This window comes from Carex rostrata, chromosome 9 (assembly GCF_964058835.1).
Source record: "Carex rostrata chromosome 9, lpCarRost1.2, whole genome shotgun sequence".
Taxonomy (NCBI): Eukaryota; Viridiplantae; Streptophyta; class Magnoliopsida; order Poales; family Cyperaceae; genus Carex; species Carex rostrata.
The window spans coordinates 3,435,379-3,452,821 of NC_135926.1; the positions used below are offsets into that span (position 1 = coordinate 3,435,379).

The window sequence follows — 17,443 nt, forward strand, 5'->3', positions numbered from 1 at the left end:
TTTGAAAAAAAATTCCTTGCAATCATTACAAAAGTCAAATCAATTTTTTTCGAAGAAAAATGGAGTATCTTACAACTTGTATGTACTAGAAGAACCATAATAATTTATTTATTTACTAGAAGTGACATTTGAACTGAGATCAATAATTCATATCCAAAGCATTTTTTTTTTACGGTCGAAAAAAATCATGCCTGAAAAATATTTTTGAGTCCTTCTGTACATCTAAATTATAAGATGTTTTATCTATTTTGTTTAATATTATTTCTAATATATTTAAATTATTATTGTTTTTTCTATTTTTGAAAATTATTAAACAAATATTTTAAATTTCAATGGAATCGGATGAATTTCTTGGGTTTTGTTGAGATTTTGTGGGGCGCAACGACAAATGGCGGCCCCAGTCTTGAGAAAGCGTTATTTGTTGTTACGGTCCAAATAAATATCAAATTTTATAGAAACAATAATCTTTTTTTTTTTTTTGTTGAGGAATCTGTTGTTTTTAATATCCAGGATTTTGGAGGTTTTAGGTCTCGTAACCTGATATCATGATATCAGTACATATAATCTTTTTTAGCCTGATTAATGTCAAGCCTATGGGCATTTTTGTTCAAAAAAAAAAAAAAAAATCTTGGTAGTGGCTATCGAGTACTCTCTCTCTAAATGTTTAGCAGTAGCTGCCAAGATTCTCTCTCTCTCTCTCTTATATATTGAGGTAATACTGGCAGCCTGTTCTCTCATCTCTGGAATATAATTTTGGTTTTCATGTTTGAAAAAAGGATAGTGCAGAACTGATGAGGGTGTTATACTAAAACTTTGAAAAACATGTCACAAATATTTAACAATCTTTGCTATATGTAAAATGTAAGGGTTTTACGTGAAAATATATGACATCTTTGCTTGCTGAGTTAAAATCCTAGAAATTATTGTGTTGTACTCGCTAGTAAATTAATCGAATATAAACATGTAATTATTCTTTTTCTTATGTTCGTCATAATTTTCATGATCCTCCCAAGTCATTTAAGTAATAAATATCCAAACCGTAACTTCTTTCTTGATACCTTAGTAGTTCAGCTTGCCATAAATATTATTATGAATTTACATAGTCATGATTTGTAAGCACATGTTTTGTAAATCAGCCTTCTTATTAGTCAAAGCAGTTAGTTGGCTTATTAATTAAGCTGTTAGTTAGTTAAAGCTGTTGGATAATAATCAGTTAGTTGTTAAAGCTGTTGGAACTAAACAGGTCTTCTAGAGTTAATTAGAAGCTTGTAACAAGGATTGTAATCACTCCTATAAATAGGAGATGTATTTGATTGATGAAGGATAATAAAAACAGAATTTCTTTTCTCACTTCATACTATCTACTTCATTTACCAGTATACAAGAATTCTATCACTTCTTCACTTTTCTAAATACGGTGGTAATGACTCAACTTGCGATAAATGGTCTAAAGAGAACACTATTGTATGTGATGAAATACGGTCTTCTCCTTATGGTGGTTTCTTAATTATTAGTTAATGCCTCAGCCACCAAAGAATGAAAAATTACTTTTGGTTTTAGTATTAGTTGTCACTGTACACAGTTTACTTCATGTCAATTACATTTATTTAATCGTGATAAATCTGTTGTAGGGTCAGAAAAAGGATTCCAAAATAGTTGACCACAAGGAAGGAGGTAACTTGATATCTTGAGTAAATGTTTTGTGTAATTTTATACAGTCCAAGGGAGTTATTTGAAGGCAATGGTTTTGCTTGTTGGATGCTCATTTTCTGGTTTAGGCGGTATACAACTTGATATCTTGAATTGTCTCATGATCTATGCGTTGTTTATTTTTTATTTTTTTTCAGCTTACCAGATTGAAGGAGCTCACATTATTTGCTATTTGAGGTTTAGTAGTGATGGGACATGATATTGGCCTAATGCAGGGGTGAAATAGGAAAAACGGGTAGAAAGTATAGAGATAATTAAACAAAATATGAGACATTTTAAATCCAGGTAAATACAATAGCAATGATTCTGCTGCAATGGAACATTGACTTTTTAATATTATATGATTTTTAAATCAATTTTCTATATCGGTTTTTACATGTATGAAATTATGAGATGTCAACTTTTGCAGTCCAATTGGACTTTTCTGACTTTGGAGCGCCATTGGCTTGGTTTTCTTCATTTCTGATCTATTTTTATGTACATATAAACTCTTTATTGATAAAAAAAAATATTATTTCATCGTATATCTTTGAAAAATAATTGCTTGTTACCCATTGACATGATACAATTTCGTTTTTTAACAGCAATGTTTGGATACCAGTAATATCAATTTCAACAACAATAACCATAAACCATGACTACAAATGACTATATAAAAATGCCTTGTAAGAAATCAATCCAAACACAGCCTAAATTTTTTGAAAAAGAAGCAAAATAAATTAGTCAATCACTGTAATTATTTTTTATTTCCCCTAAGCAGAAAATTGCCCAATCAACAAAAACCATATATAAGGATTATACAAATACAAATCATAATGGGAAATTTCAGTAACAACTAGTCATCATGCAACCTACACCACATCATGTACCAAAATTTGAAACATCACTCGGCTGGAGGTCTGGTTTTATTCCTCGCTAGAAGAACCTTGGAGAACTCCACAAGTTTTGTGGTTTCCTGCGAAACAACCCGCACTGCTTCATTGTTGCAAAAATTTTCAGCCCATGCACTGAGAAGCGGGGTCTGAGCATCATCTAACAGCTTGAGGCCACTAATCTCTTAAGAAAGAACCGAGTGCTCTCATCCATCCTAAGAAAGAACCGAGTGCTATGTCGAGGTATCCAATCGTGTCACCGCCGAAAAATGGCTTTCCCTTACTGACCTTGTCAAAAGCTTCCTCTAAGAGTTGTAGAGCTGCCACTGTTTGCTCCTTGGCCTCGACCTTAGCCTCATCGGTTTGAGACCTTATTGTGCTAAAAAGAGGGGGAATGAGCTGCAAGAGTTAAATAACAAGTTAGTATAACAAATGCAACGGTATTGTATATGAGTAAGGCTACGGTGTTATGGGTTGCATAGAGGGCCTCCATGCAACGGCTCAATATTCGAGTTTTTAAAATCCTAACGGCCGATCCGAACTGTTCAACATGATCTTCATATAAATATGTACTTGCAAACCAAATTTTAGAATTTTTAGAATTTTTTTACTATTTTTTAGATAGGTAAAAAAAAATCAAATATCTGAATGGTGCAGAATTTTTTAGATCAAGTGATTTTCTACCTATCTAAAAAAATAGTAAAAAAATTCTAAAAAATGTAAAATTTAGTTTGCAAGTACATATTCATATGGAGATCATGTTGAGCAGTTCAGATCGACCGTTAGGATTTTAAAAACTTGAATATTGAGCCGTTGCATAGAAGCCCTCTATGCAACCCATAGCACCGTAGCCTTGCTCATTGTATATTGCAAAATGTTGTTTGTGTGACAGATTACAAATGTAGAATTTCCAAATAATTAAGCCTTTAATTTGTGGATCTAGCCCATGGGCCTGGACTGAAATCAGAGGCTTTCCAAATAAACATATAATGGATATATTCTCTCTCTCATTCATACAGAATACAGATCCTAATATGTTGGAGATGATAAGCATCTCCAATCAAGGTGAAAAGTTCTATAGCAATTCAACTTTAATCGCATCGTTTTGTCACGTTACATGTGTCGATCACGTAAAGTGACTCATGTGATGTGTGACGTGACTGCCCTCGTCATCTTAATCACGTCACGTCACATCACGCAAATTGACCTAATCACTTCATGTGACACGTTCATGACCACTTTTTTTAACATCATTTCTTAATTATAATTTTTTTAGTAGTTTGTTATTTTTTGATATATTTTGTTATTTTCTTTGAACTAACTTAAAACTTGAAAATAATAATTATACGTGATCGTCACGTGTGATCACGATGTGACTATTTGCGTGACGTTACTGTCCTTCACTATTTTAGTCACGTTCTCTTAAAAATAAATTTTAGTTACGTCACGTTTTTCCTTCACTATCTGAGATGCTATAATTTCGATCAGTTTTATGTTATCGGTGATATTCTTGTTTCTCCCCGCAATTACTATTAGTAAGTACTAGAACAAAAGGAATTTATCCTTTTTCAAAGTATGTACTTTTCTTTTCACAGGAGCAATTCTCACATGCACAGAAGACATGAACATTCTCCCCAAAGTCTTAGGTCTTTTTGTACAAGAGTTAAATGGTACTTTAACCGCTAAAACTAAACACTAAGCAAGACTTAAAAGATTTATCAGTACCTTGTCATCAACATAGACGGTCCGAAACCGATGCATTGCCCTCTCATACGCATCAGTCAGCATCAAGGTGGTTCCAGATCCAGCCCAAACATCATCGATATACTGCACAATGATCATGGATTCGCATACTGATTTTCCGTCATGAATCAAAACTGGCATCTTCTTATAAACCGGATTCGACATGAGCAGCAACTCGCTCTTTGTTCCGAATTGCTCTTCCAGGAATTCGTATTGCACATCTTTCAGGTTCAGTGCAATTCTAGCCCTTGTGGTATTTGGGCATAAACCTGAAAGATGTGCAATACGAATTCCGTATTCCACTTGTGGTTTATGCCCCGAGTAATTAGTTGGTAATTAGTGTCAATTTATGTCCCGAGTAATTTCACTTCCGTATTCCACTTGTTGCCATTTGATATGCACTTATGCAGTATTGTGTTTTGTGAGCGTCTGTTTGCGCTATCTAAATTATGTTGGAAAAATATGAACTAACCAACTAATTTTAAATCTGAATTTTGATCAATAAAATAAATAACAATTATATTAAAAAATATAATCAAGAATATAATTAAAACTTTATTACCCGGAGCTGCAAAATGCGGACCTAAGGCAACTTCCCGTCCTAAGCGCAGGAATAATCGGTTAAGATTGCCCCAAGTTACGCCGGTATTCCTCTGCCTGCGGGCGCAACCGTGATAGAGGTTGATATAGCTTCTTTCAACAATGATAGCAGAATAATATATTTTCTATAAAGAAAATATTTATTTGTAGGAGAATAGAAATTGAATTTATGAAATATGGAGCTAACAGGAAGAAGAGACAAGTATTATGTATTATTTATAGACAAACTTGTATTCTTGAACTTTCTATTCATTCTTTTACCATTATTACATACTAAAAAAAATAACGTTCAAATTATAGCTATTCATTATATTTCAAATATGTGAACCGAAAGCAATCAATCAAACGGAACAAAGAAATGAAATGAAATAAATAGCTATTCATTGCAATTAAAGTGAAATCAGTATATCAAAGAAATGAACGTTATGTTTCAAATAATGGCAATTAAAAGAATGAATGAGTTACAGAAATTAATAGCTCCATAATTCATAAAGTTTAAAAACGTTATTAGTAAAAATAATATTTATTTATATAAATTTTGGGTTTTATAAAATAAATTTCTAACAAATTACATAATGAGGCGGGGTCATTTTTGGTTGGCTGATATTGACGGGCACACAGTAAAATAAACCACCCTTCTGTATTTTTTAACCCAAAGGAGAGGTCCTGTCCTTTTCTTTGATATTTAAATGAGTAGAAAAAATCTCATCTATTAGACGGAAACTACCAGGTGGTCCAGATCCTTCAATTCATCCGTAGTTTCTGTATTTTTCCCTCTTTCTTTAAAAACGGAAACGGTCAATCTGATGACTTTGTAGTCCATATAATTGGTACCGTTTTGAATTTCGAGGCCAGTTAAGTTTATAAAAAAAATTTGAGAGGGAATTAAATGTCAGAACAAAAATATTTACCAAATTTTGAGAGGGGCCTTAAATTCATTAAAAAATATACTGTTTTGTATTCTAGCAAATATGTGAGTATTTTTTTTTCTATTTGACATAAATTGACACTAATTAATTAATAAGGTGCACTTAATACAGATTTAGCAAACAAATATTTAACTGTCACGCTGACTTGATTTGGAGAACATAATGACATTTTTTCTATCAGTTTATCACGAGTTGTCCGACAGAGAAAACTTCTAGAAAAAAATGAGCAACGTACCCGAATTTTGATAATACGTAACTTGAATCGCTTTCCTAACAATTAACTAACAGAAATAATACATTATTACTTTCTCTCTCTTTAGCCATATACAACACCTTATTTTGATAACTCGTCATGTAAAACATTTCATCACAGAGATTACACAGGTCATGGAGATTGTCTAAGATGTACCTCGAGCAAAGATAAAAGAGGGAAAAAAAGAGTGAAAAAGGATGTAATACATGTAATACATTTCTAGTGACTACTCAGACCATAAAATCCACTAAAATCATTATTACTATCATTGAATGTTCAACCAGAACATCAGATTCTCTCTCAATAGCACTTTTACCTAACCAAAAATAAAAAGGCTCCAAAATGCCCATCAGATTTTACCTTCCTGGACACTTCATAGATCCCAAAAATCATCTATACCTCAGACCACTATTAAAGAAAAAAAAATAAAGAACCTATACATTTCTGATTAGAACTCCCTTTTCTCAAACAAGGATCTGAATGCAGCTTCAACACTCTCTTGCTTGTGAACAAATCAAGTTTTTCACTATATAACAGGCTCCTTCAGTATTGCATCTACCTCTTCACATGTTTATGGTATGGAAGGAAAAATTGACCAAAATTATGCTTCCATAAAAAAACATGTACCGATCATGGAAATGGGTAAGTATCAATTCCGTCACCAGATAAAAAAAAATGAGGGGAGCATGCAACTAATTATCTGCTTGGAAGAAAAGAACTTGAGGTTGCAGATGCCCCTTCTCACACATTGCTATGACATCATCCCAACTACCAACTACCTGTTGAAAAATAAATGAAAAAAAGAAAAAAAAATTACATCCAAGCAGCAAATGGTATCAGAGAGACTTAGGGATGTTGATTTGTATTAAGGGCTATATGTCTAATCAGCTTAATGTTCAATGTCCAGTCATTGTTTGATAACAATATCTGGAAACATATTACAGTACATTGCTGCTCATGCTCAGAACTGGACAACTGGCATTTCAGAAATAATAGTTAAGGCACAATTAGGAGAAACAATGCTGTTACAAGGATATGTGTGACCGCATAGGTTATAATCAAAACTGCTGACATCTATATACATTCTTGTATGAAGAAAACCTTTATTGTTACCTTAACCGTCTGGTCGTCAAACATGACCCACCGTTCATTCTCATATGCAAAGCAGTGATAATGTTGCCCATAGTAACAAACCTGTCAAAACACGGACAAAATATCAAAACATGATGAAATATGATCTCTAAGTTGCATTTAAGTAAAAAATTACTGAACAAAATTAGCTGTTTCAATATAGAATGATAAAATGAACAAAAAGGGCATACTACTGAAACAAGGTGATGTTTTCTTCCTTTATCAATCCCACGGTACATGGCACTAATATCAATTTCAGTAGTGATGCCAGACAAAGTTCCAGATATGTCCTCTGGCTTTTCCTTCATATGCTGCCAGCCCAATACTGCAATTTTTAACAAAATAAACAGGAAACATCTCAGGTCAACAAACTAGACACCAAAGAACCATTCAATTAAGTTTCCTCTTCATGCACCTGCAAGAATGTACCCTGTTCTGTAACCTCTTCAAAAAAGAAATTAAAGAATATAACAGGTTACAGAGAAATGGGTACTTTACATGTTATTTTTATTCTGGAGCACAGGGATGGTGTACAAATAGTGTGACTTCAGAATGAACATAAGCTAACTGGAAACTTTTGTGCACAGCAAAAGTTTAAAATACTTCAAGAATTGGGAGCTCACCTGTCATAAAAACATGAGGGGAACTTGAGAGAATGTGATGGATGTAATTTGGTGCGCCACAGCCACCATTTTCAGGATCACAAGTCAATTGATGATTTGTCTCTACTATCTTCAGTAGTTCATCAAATGAATTATCCGGACACATGCTCTGAAAGAATTCTATTTTCAGTTAATAGTTCAACAATATACACAGAGACCTGAGCACATCATAATACTACTCAGATGTTAGCTGCATAAGGATTTAAATTATAACTATCTATACAACATTACGAACTAACTTATTGGGTTTCCTTAATTTGCAAAATATTGTCAAGGTGGTTTATTTCATTCTAAATTAATCTAGCTCATATACAACTAGACACATCATCAGGAGATCAAAGGATCCACACTTCCCTAACACATTTTGGAATGCAAATATCAGTCTAATAAAAGGTATAAACTACACAGTATTTTTTTATAGGATGTGATAAAAAATACAAGAAACCTACAGCAAAGTAGATTAAAAAATCAAAGACTGTTTCTTTCTCACCTTAGTGGCTCGAAGAGCACTAGCATTAATATTGTGGAAATAAGAGGTGTACTTGAGGCGCCGTGATTCAAGATTACAGTTGTAGCAGTTCATCTGCTCAAAAATGTCCATGCCAAAGAGAGAGTGTGCTATGCAAGTATTGTCTGCACAGTCCCACGACCCTACGGAGGACGTCTCAGGTTCTGTCTGAGAAGCGAAGGAATTGTGGAGGCACTCGAAAATCACTCCTAGTACCTCTGACGCATCATTCATTTGTTTCTGTCATCAACAAGTTTAGATGACATACAGTTCTGATTCCAACTATTACTGATTGCATGCAGAACTAAAAAGAATAATTTTGATTTGCTTTGCACTTCCCAAGGTACTTATTACAGCATCATTCTTATATTATTTTTGTCACTATAATTATATGCAACTGAACTAACAATATTTTTTTGCAATTATATTTTTGGTAGGTTGTAATGGATTTGCAATAAAACTACAAAATAAGAAAGGTTCGTGATAAACCCTAAGAAATAAAAAAATTCACAACTTGCCTCCTGAAAGAAATTACTGTCAGGATAGAGCTTGCTCAGAGCCAGCCGAAGAGAAGTCGGCTCAACTGTATCTCCCTCGCCTCCTTCTGACGCCTTATTTAGTGCCACAAAAATCTCATAAAGTGCACACACAGCACAAGGATCAGTGATGTGTGAGTGAAGTGAGCACGTGGCCAGAAACTCCTCTCTAAACCGCTTAATATGCCATAATGACTGGAAAAAATATTTAAGTCAGAAAAGAATGTACAAAGTAATACCTATCAATGCCCTGAGCCAACTAACCTCCTAGGAAAGAACCTTTTTTTTTTGTTTAATCCAAAAGGCGAATGGAAAGCATGAAAGAAGCCAGCTTGGTACCAAGCCTATTTAGTACCTGGATAATCACGTTTAAAAAGCAATTGTACTCTCCAACAGCATTCTTAAGGCCGGGGCCTACACCGTCACTTTCCAATGCAATGCTACCAACCTCACTTGTCCCATTTTGAGAATCCCACTCTATATGTAAAATATCATTTTATAAATAAGAGATCAGTACTAAGGATTCACCAAACCCAATGCAAAATATCATTTTATACATAAATACAACTACAGCACTAAGCCCTTTGAACAATATCATACCAAGACTTTGCAGCACAGCCTTTTTAAGATCCTCTTGAAATCTCTCTTCGTCCTCTTTCTCGTCATGAATTTGCCTTAAAGATTTAGCACCATTATCTGCTACAAAAAAAAAAAAAATTGTAAGTACATATAAGAAAATCACATACAGAAGGTCACTCTAAACTATATTCCAACCATTGACCACAGTTGTGTTTCCTGTACCGCCATTTGCAGAAGCATGATCTACAGACTGATGCTCTCCAATTTCCATCTGTTGAACTTTGCTGGGTTCTGTGAAACATTATATAAAAATGAGAGGCATGTTTAAATAGAAGATATAGTTGTACCAGTAGAGCATTGTACTATAAAAAAATCTCTTGCTGTGGACAAGTGGTTGAAGAAATTGAGATAAACTCAGAAACAGTAATAGAAACCCAATGAAGTGTGCTGAAGTTCTGCAAACCATTATACGAGAGACGGGTTTAAATAAAGATATAATTGTAGCACTATAGGCAGAGAATTGTGCTATACAAAATCTCTTGCTGTTCTGTGAAAAGTGACTGAAGTAATCGAGATGAACTATGGAACAGAGACAGTAATCCCATATATTACATGAGATTCCAAACATAAAAAAAAAAAAACTTACAAGTTAAACAATACTGTTTTATCCCTTATATAAAACATCTACTAAGCAAAGCTTTAAAAATACACAAAAACGCGATGAAAAGGTTAAACCAGACTTTGAACACCGTGGTGTTATAATTCTGAAATAAATAGGTCCTTACTTTGATGGATTCTGGACGATAAACTGATTATGAATCAAAAACCGGTTTTACTTTAAGAAGCCATTCTATACAGTTTTTAAAACTATCCAAGGGTTAGAGTGCAATTTTCAGGTCTGACACTTTCTGAAAAGTTAATCTGTAAACTGATTTGCTATAATTGATATTGTGTTATGTTATTAAAAAAATAAGTGTTATTTATAATTAGGAATTTGTAAAACTGCAAAAACTAGTTGTTATAGAAAATGCGGGTATCATAATGTATCGGACTTTTCATTTCACATAATCATTAAACCAAAACCGCGATGCCACACACGATTTTTTAAAAGTTGACTAAAACGAAAGCAATTTGTAGACATACAAACCTTGCTTATGCTTCTGGTTTGATTGACGGCCTGTTTTGTTGGCCTTTCTGGGGCCACCATTGTTGGCACTGTTAACAGGAGATGCTCTTGGCAGGCCATTGTTGGCACTGTTAACAGGAGATGCTCTTGGCAGGCCATTGTTGGCACTGTTAACAGGAGATGTTCTTGGCAGGCCATTGTTGGCACTGTTAACAGGAGATGTTCTTGGCAGACCATTGTTGGTGCTGTTAACAGGAGATGCTCTTGGCAGGCCATTGTTGGCACCGTTAACAGGAGATGCTCTTGGCAGGCCATTGTTGGCACCGTTAACAGGAGATGCTCTTGGCAGGCCATTGTTGGCACCGTTAACAGGAGCTCTTGGCAGGCCCAACTGGTTTTCCGCTATATTCATTCCTGATTGCTCCTTTGCAGGCTCCACATTATTAGATGCAGCATTTTGTTGCTTGTCAGTATTACCAACCGTGATTTCAGGGAAGTGGAAATCCCCAAAGCTGATCCCCTCAAGAACAACAGGCGATATGTCGTTGGTATTGCTACTCTGAGGATCATTCTGATAATCCTCAACAACAGCTTTGGATTGGCTGATCAGGTCATGCCGCTGTTTTTTGGCTTCCTCCTCTATCCTCCTCTGGTATTCTAGAGTTTTCTCGAGTTTTCTCTCCTCCTCCAATCTTCTCTGGTACTCTAGGGTTTCTTCTAGTTTTCTCTCTTCGGCCTCTATCTCTACCATTCGCTTTGTTTCTTCTTCATCTTGGTTTAGAGTCTCATCAGTTGTCACTTCCTCCATATTACCATCCATGGCGACCTCACTAAACAAATACGGCCATCAGTATTCCTTGGATAATTATAATCCTTGTTGTTTTTTCTGTTCACAACATTAAGTAATCAGAGCTTGAGAAGGGATTTGCTTACGGTTTTTCTGTGGTTCCTTCATGAATAACAGTGTCCATGCTCGAGCCCTGGAAAGCAATTAAAAGTATTTGAGATGTAAAAACTAAGATCACCCAAGTACATTATACCCACAACATCACTTGAGGCTTGATTAAGTGAAACTCGTCTTAAACATATTACTTTGACAACTGTTTGACTATTTAGCCGAAAAGGCATTCAGGTCCAATACCAATTCCACAATATTAATGAATAAAGATGTATAAATTGACAACCTTGGGAGACTTGGACTTTCTATAATCTCTGCTCTTTTTCTTTTCCTTTGACTTCTCATTCAACTGTTTTGACTCTGAACTGTTTTTCTCGTCATCCTTTGCTAGCTCAGCTAAGAAGGCCTCTCTTGCTGCATCAGATCTAGCCTTTGCATCCTTGTCCACTAGCTCCTCCAGCCGTGTCTACAAGTCAAAATTTAAGAAAAACAAAATATGTAAAATAGGAAAATCATTCCTTTCACATTCTTTATATCTTCTTAATGGGCAGCTGTACAAAGATGATGGAAAAAAAGAGAAATCTACAGACCCGAAGAAAGGATTTAATGATAGGGATGAGAACAAAACGGTAGTCAAACAAAGAGACAGGCCCCAGCTTGTGCTCCAAAAGACGCATCCCTGCAATCCCTCGCATGATTCGAACATCTAGCTTGTTTAGCTGTAAATCATATCACATCAAGTCAAGTTCGAAAATCGGTTGCATATAGCAAGTTTGGTTTACCAGGTGCCAACACATTGCGTAAGATTTAGAACATCCATTAACTTGGAGTTGAAACTTTACAGACCAATTACTGGCACTTAATTATGCCATACTCTCTGTTTGGGTTTTAAAGAACTATCCAGGTTAAACATGAATCCCCCCCCCCAAATCAAATAAATAAATAAGTTGATAACCCGGATAAAAAAAAAAAGTGTGCGCTAATTATCATTTTATACACCTGAACTCTAAAAAAATGGAGCAAAGGATGAACAAATAAATAAAGCACTTACCTCTGCACTAATAGTGTCTTTCTTACTATTAATTACATCATTTATGAGGCTATCCCCTGCAGGCCCAAAGTCTTGCATTCTCCACTCATCCTCATCTAAAGCTTCTATATCACGGAGTCTTGATCCGATGCCGTCTTCATACGCATAATGGTTTACATTAAATTGCTGATGTGCCTCTTTGAACAAGGATCTTATCAGATTAAGTTCCTCCTGACTGCTCTCTATTGGCATCTCCTCTAATTGCCCCTCCATCAGCTCACCATACCTCTTTTTAAGGAAATCTTCATAACCTAAGCCCTTTTCTTCTCTCAGATTCTCTAGCAACTCGAGGATTTGTAAAGTTCCAAGGTATTCTAGTTTTCTGTAACAAAAGTTTTGACATAATGAAAGCTCCTTTTCTAGATTCTGTAACAACTCCAGTACCTGGTTCGGTTTCTCCTCCTTAATGCAGGCCCATGCTGTCAGCCGGTCAGCACTGGAAGGGCCCGCATAAATCCACTGAAACAATGCATTTGCATCTATTGGATCTCTCTCACTTTCAGTTCCTTCAATAGTAAGTGTAGATGTATCAATATCGAGTTTAACTCTTTCTAAAAAAATGCCTTTTTTTGTAGTACCATCTACATCCCCAGCAGAAGCATCCTTCTCCACCAACCTTGGTAATCCACCAGTCTGACAAAGTTCTTGGAGAAACTTGAGTACAGATCGGAGCTTTGAAGCGTCCAATAAGCAGAGGCCCAGGGGGGTCCTCTCTAGTTCCTCACCACAAACAAAGAGAACATTGGAGGGGAGAGGAAGTGTCTTTATCTGGTCATTTGTAAATTCAAGCAATTTTCTAACATGCCTAGTTGAGAGGCACCGATGCTTTGTCATGAAGGAAAACATTGACTGAATCTTCTCCAGTAGTTTCCCCCTCTCAGGATCATCAGACAATGGCCATTTGTGGGGTCCTACAGCAGCAGCATCCTCACCATTCACCTCACACTCAATTTTCTCAAACCCATTGCAATCCCCACTCTCTTTAGCCTCTCCCTCCAAGCTATAGACTGGGCTTGCATAATCTGAGTTATCAGGATTGGCGTTCATTAAAAAGTTACTGTTTCTATTAATCTCTTCATCAGAAGACCTGATTACAGTCTCCACGTCAATTGGTTTCAAGATGGCGTTGGTCAACATGTCAACCCAATTAGGGTCAACCTCTTCTGGGATTGCCTCCATTGCACGATCAGAAATCACCCCAACATGTGAACTGACATGGTTCAGGTGGGACACAGCGTCAGAGAACTTCTCGTCACATTTAAAGCAGAACCAATATTCCCATGTGCCATACTCCTCAGCAAAAGATAAAGCCTCAGAGAGTAAATCCAGCACAGCAGTTTCTTTCGAGTTTGTATAATGAGACTTAATCTCTGGTATGCTTGCTCTCAATAAGCCGAGCTGTCTCTCAGCTGGCATGGAGTTCCAATATGCCCGGACCTGGTCCATGCGGTTTGAGGAAGAGCTGCTTACTGGCTTACGTGAGACTGGTTTGCGGCGGTGGAACCCAGAGGGGGAGGATGATGAGGCAGCAGCTGGGGAATGCTCATCCTCAATGTGAGAACCAGATGATGCGACAGAAGTAGACTGGCCGGGGTCAGCACGTTGTTGTTGTAACAGCCGTGCGGCTGCGACGCGCACCTCAATCTCTTTGCGACGTTCATCTATGGTTTTGGAAGCCTTTTTAATCTCGTTGTTCCTGCGAGGTGGGGGTGCAGTGGGGCCTGTCGGTACACGATATTCAAGCTGCTCGTTGAAGCTGCGCACCGGAATCAGGCGGTATTTGTCCTCATTTAGAGTTTTCATCCAGGTTGAGATGGAAGCAAGGTTGCATTTCTGGATTAGGTTGCGTAACTCCCCTTGTACCTATCATATACACAAATTATCGTCATGTGGCTACTTATACCAAGCTAATTCATCTTGGAAGTAATCTATTTTGCAATACCTATTTTGTATCTACTAGTCTACCAATGTCAATACTACTAGTTTATTTTTCTTCTTAGTTTAGTTCAGTACTACATTGAACTCGTGAGAAAATGGGAGCACAAATAAGATTAACAGACCTTTCTTGACACTCCGTACTAAGCCAAGAATCCGATATTGGTGTATTGGTGCTACTATTACATCAATAAAGAAAGGACAATAACAATTACAGTACATATTCAACAAGAAAGGAAAAAATATATCAAACCAGAACCAGAAATTAATAGAGAGTCCAATAAAAATTTATGTCACATAGGCTGTTGTCAGAAACCAAGGGTAGCATGAGGTGGTACACTACCAAAACCATATCCCTTGAAACAAGATGACAACACTATCAATTCCAAGTTGCTTGCATTGACCCCTAGCTCCTATTCCATTTCTCAAAGGATGTTTCAAATTGGAAGGGCTTTATTTTCCCTAAGAAAACTATTACTAATTTGTTAGTTCATTCCTTTTCTATATGCAGTGCTTGTGTGTTAACTACTGCGAATACTTTTTTTTCCTCATTCCTTTGAGAAACAGGTTCTTATCTCATGGGTACAAATATTTTGCTAATATACGTTCTTATTTGGTTCTAATTGTATTGCACCAAATCATGTACTATGAAAGAGTAAATGAAAGCCATTCTAGGAAAAGAAGACTCTGATTCTGTCAAGTTAAAATGAGATATGGTTGAAAACTGCGAAGTAAATTAACTCTATTTGCACTGCCACTGCTAGTATAAAATAGATCTTGAAATTCTGGAAATATCGCCTTGAATTTGAATAAAAAGCTTCTATTACTATTGGTCCACAAAAACACCCCAATCACCACCAAAATTAAAATAAATATTCTGAAGAAATGCAAAGTCCCACAACATCTAGTCCTTATTCTACAAAAAAGAAAGTTACCAAAGCATGATATAATAACCATTGGAATCGTACTTTTTATTTAATTCTAACAAATAATTAATTGCACAGTAACAGGCGGTTTCACCTAAGAACTACCCGGAAACCCCTCAAAGTAAATTGAATTCAAGCTTAAGACTAACCTGATTAATCCTCGCTTCTGGTGTGGATGCGGCAGTCTCTTCACTGACATGCAACGATTCCTCAGCAGGGTCCACCGGGTTCTCTACACCAAGAGCTCTTTCACACTCAGTCAAAGCCAAGTCATACCCCCCTGACTCAGCCGTGTATTCAAGCAACAGTGAAGCATAGAAATGCGCGAACTCGATGGAATTTGGAGCCAGCTCAGTAGCCCTTTGTGCGGAATCAATTGCAACCTTTAAATGTCTCTGCTTCGCAACTGGGTCCTCGATCACAGCTGCCATTTTAGCGTGGACCGTGCCGTGGACCCGGTGCACCAAAGCCGAGTCGCTGTGCTTGCCGACTGCCTCGCGCATCAAACGAAGGGCTTTGGTGGGGTTGCCACGTCGGAGCGCAGTCAAAGATCGCTCGCACTCCGATTTGATCTCCGGCGTGGGATCGCGCGGCGAGGAAGTCGCCCCCGGTTTTGCGGCGGACATCGGAGAGTGAGCCGAATGGGTAGGGTTTCGCTTTTTACCCATGGAAAGAGATGAGTACGGAGACGGGGTACTACACCTCTCTCTCCCTCTCTATCTTTCTCTTGTGTTGTGATTAATTTGGAGTATTTTATTTCGCTTATTTCACCTAACACTTCGCCATAAGCAACAGAAGGAGATGTACGCGATGTCAGGATCCGATCTATCTACCTAATACTATGGGAGAGAAGGATGGAGGAGGGGCAAGGGACGAAAGAAAAACTGGAGTCGGGGTCGAGCGAGAAGTTATTTGGTGAACAAGGTCTGAAGAACCGTGATTTGCAGTACTGTGTTTGGGTAGGCATAGATCGAGGCTTTTCGCATAGACCAGGTTCAGCGGAAATTTTCTCGTAAATTACCATCAAGATAAAGAGCAAGAAAATAATTATCAGAAATTTTAGTAAAAATTTAGTGACCATATTTACGGAAAACAAATTGAATTGATAAGTTGCCAGTGGAAAATTTGTTTTGCAAAATTTACACCCTTGTATTCTCGTTAATTCCCCGGTTATTCCGTACGTGCGTGTTTGGTTGTGCTAAACTCCTTGTTCGAGCTTTTATATGTAATAAATTTAAGAGAGTAAAATGAAATAAAATAATTATTTCAATCCCCACACTCCAGTATCCGCATTGTACCCTCATTTCTTAAACATATTTTAACTTCCCATAAATTAACTTAACTAACTAGTTTAATTAAATTTATTCACAATACTGTGATCTTCCAAGTTTAATTAAATTCATGGGTATAAATACTTAGAAGATAATAAATTAATATTTGCAAATTAAGATATCAATACTTGCATGTCTAACTTGATATAACTATATAGAGGGACCACTCAAACTATATGGGAGAAGAATCATACACATTTTTAGAGGTGGATTTTTTTTTCAATATCTTTCACATTTCTCACGTTCTATGAGAAATTTTGCGAATCTAAAACCATGAACGTATTCTACGCAATTTTATCTTTCAAATGAGATCCATAACGACGTACTTTCGGATTCATCGTCACACAAGTATTTATACCTCATCGTGCAAGTATTTATACCTATTTTATCCCTAATCGTGCACCCCGCATCTCCGCATCACATTTCCCTAATCGTCTCTGCGTCAACCTTTATCTAACAAAAATAGTTGACCACATAGGTATAAATACTTCCGTGCATAGGTATAAATACTTGTAATACTTGATATTAATACTTTTTAAATGTCAGCAGTGTCATATGTGAAAAATATTAGGTATAAATACTTAAATGACGAGGTATAAATACTTGTGTGATAA

At 36.4% G+C, this 17,443-nt stretch overlaps 1 protein-coding gene and 1 pseudogene across 5 annotated transcripts; both read right to left on the reverse strand.

The window, feature by feature from the left end:
• Window positions 1-2,429: 2,429 nt before the first annotated feature.
• Window positions 2,430-5,178, reverse strand: LOC144559373 (glutathione S-transferase U17 pseudogene; annotated as a pseudogene). The gene is made up of 3 exons (XR_013513125.1): window positions 5,154-5,178; window positions 4,308-4,594; window positions 2,430-2,981 (listed from the first exon to the last, which is right to left on the reverse strand). The product of XR_013513125.1 is annotated as a glutathione S-transferase U17 pseudogene (transcript).
• Window positions 5,179-6,347: 1,169 nt separating this feature from the next.
• On the reverse strand, window positions 6,348-16,349 carry LOC144558968 (uncharacterized). Of its 4 annotated transcripts, none has more exons than XM_078307855.1 (15): window positions 15,648-16,349; window positions 12,599-14,500; window positions 12,138-12,266; window positions 11,834-12,013; window positions 11,583-11,629; window positions 10,671-11,479; window positions 9,746-9,814; window positions 9,545-9,640; window positions 9,300-9,421; window positions 8,927-9,139; window positions 8,391-8,648; window positions 7,862-8,009; window positions 7,430-7,563; window positions 7,221-7,301; window positions 6,348-6,886 (listed from the first exon to the last, which is right to left on the reverse strand). In XM_078307855.1, exons 1-15 carry the CDS (start codon window positions 16,164-16,166, stop codon window positions 6,800-6,802), a joined length of 4,794 nt encoding a protein of 1,597 aa, XP_078163981.1. In that variant the 5' UTR covers window positions 16,167-16,349; the 3' UTR covers window positions 6,348-6,799. The 4 variants fall into 4 exon arrangements, with proteins under 4 accessions (XP_078163981.1, XP_078163980.1, XP_078163979.1 ...); XM_078307854.1 differs by having other exon boundaries at window positions 9,719-9,814; XM_078307853.1 differs by having other exon boundaries at window positions 9,545-9,643; window positions 9,719-9,814.
• Between the last annotated feature and the right edge of the window lie 1,094 nt (window positions 16,350-17,443).

Excerpts from the sequence above, each read along its gene's own strand:
- LOC144558968 (XM_078307853.1), bottom strand. The coding sequence starts at position 16,166 with ATGGGTAAAAAGCGAAACCCTACCCATTCGGCTCACTCTCCGATGTCC. Across the intron at positions 12,014-12,137 it reads TCATTAAATCCTTTCTTCGG|ACACGGCTGGAGGAGCTAGT; the intron begins GTCTGTAGATTT and ends TTTGACTTGTAG. Across the intron at positions 9,644-9,718 it reads AAACACAACTGTGGTCAATG|CAGATAATGGTGCTAAATCT; the intron begins GTTGGAATATAG and ends TTTTTTTTGTAG.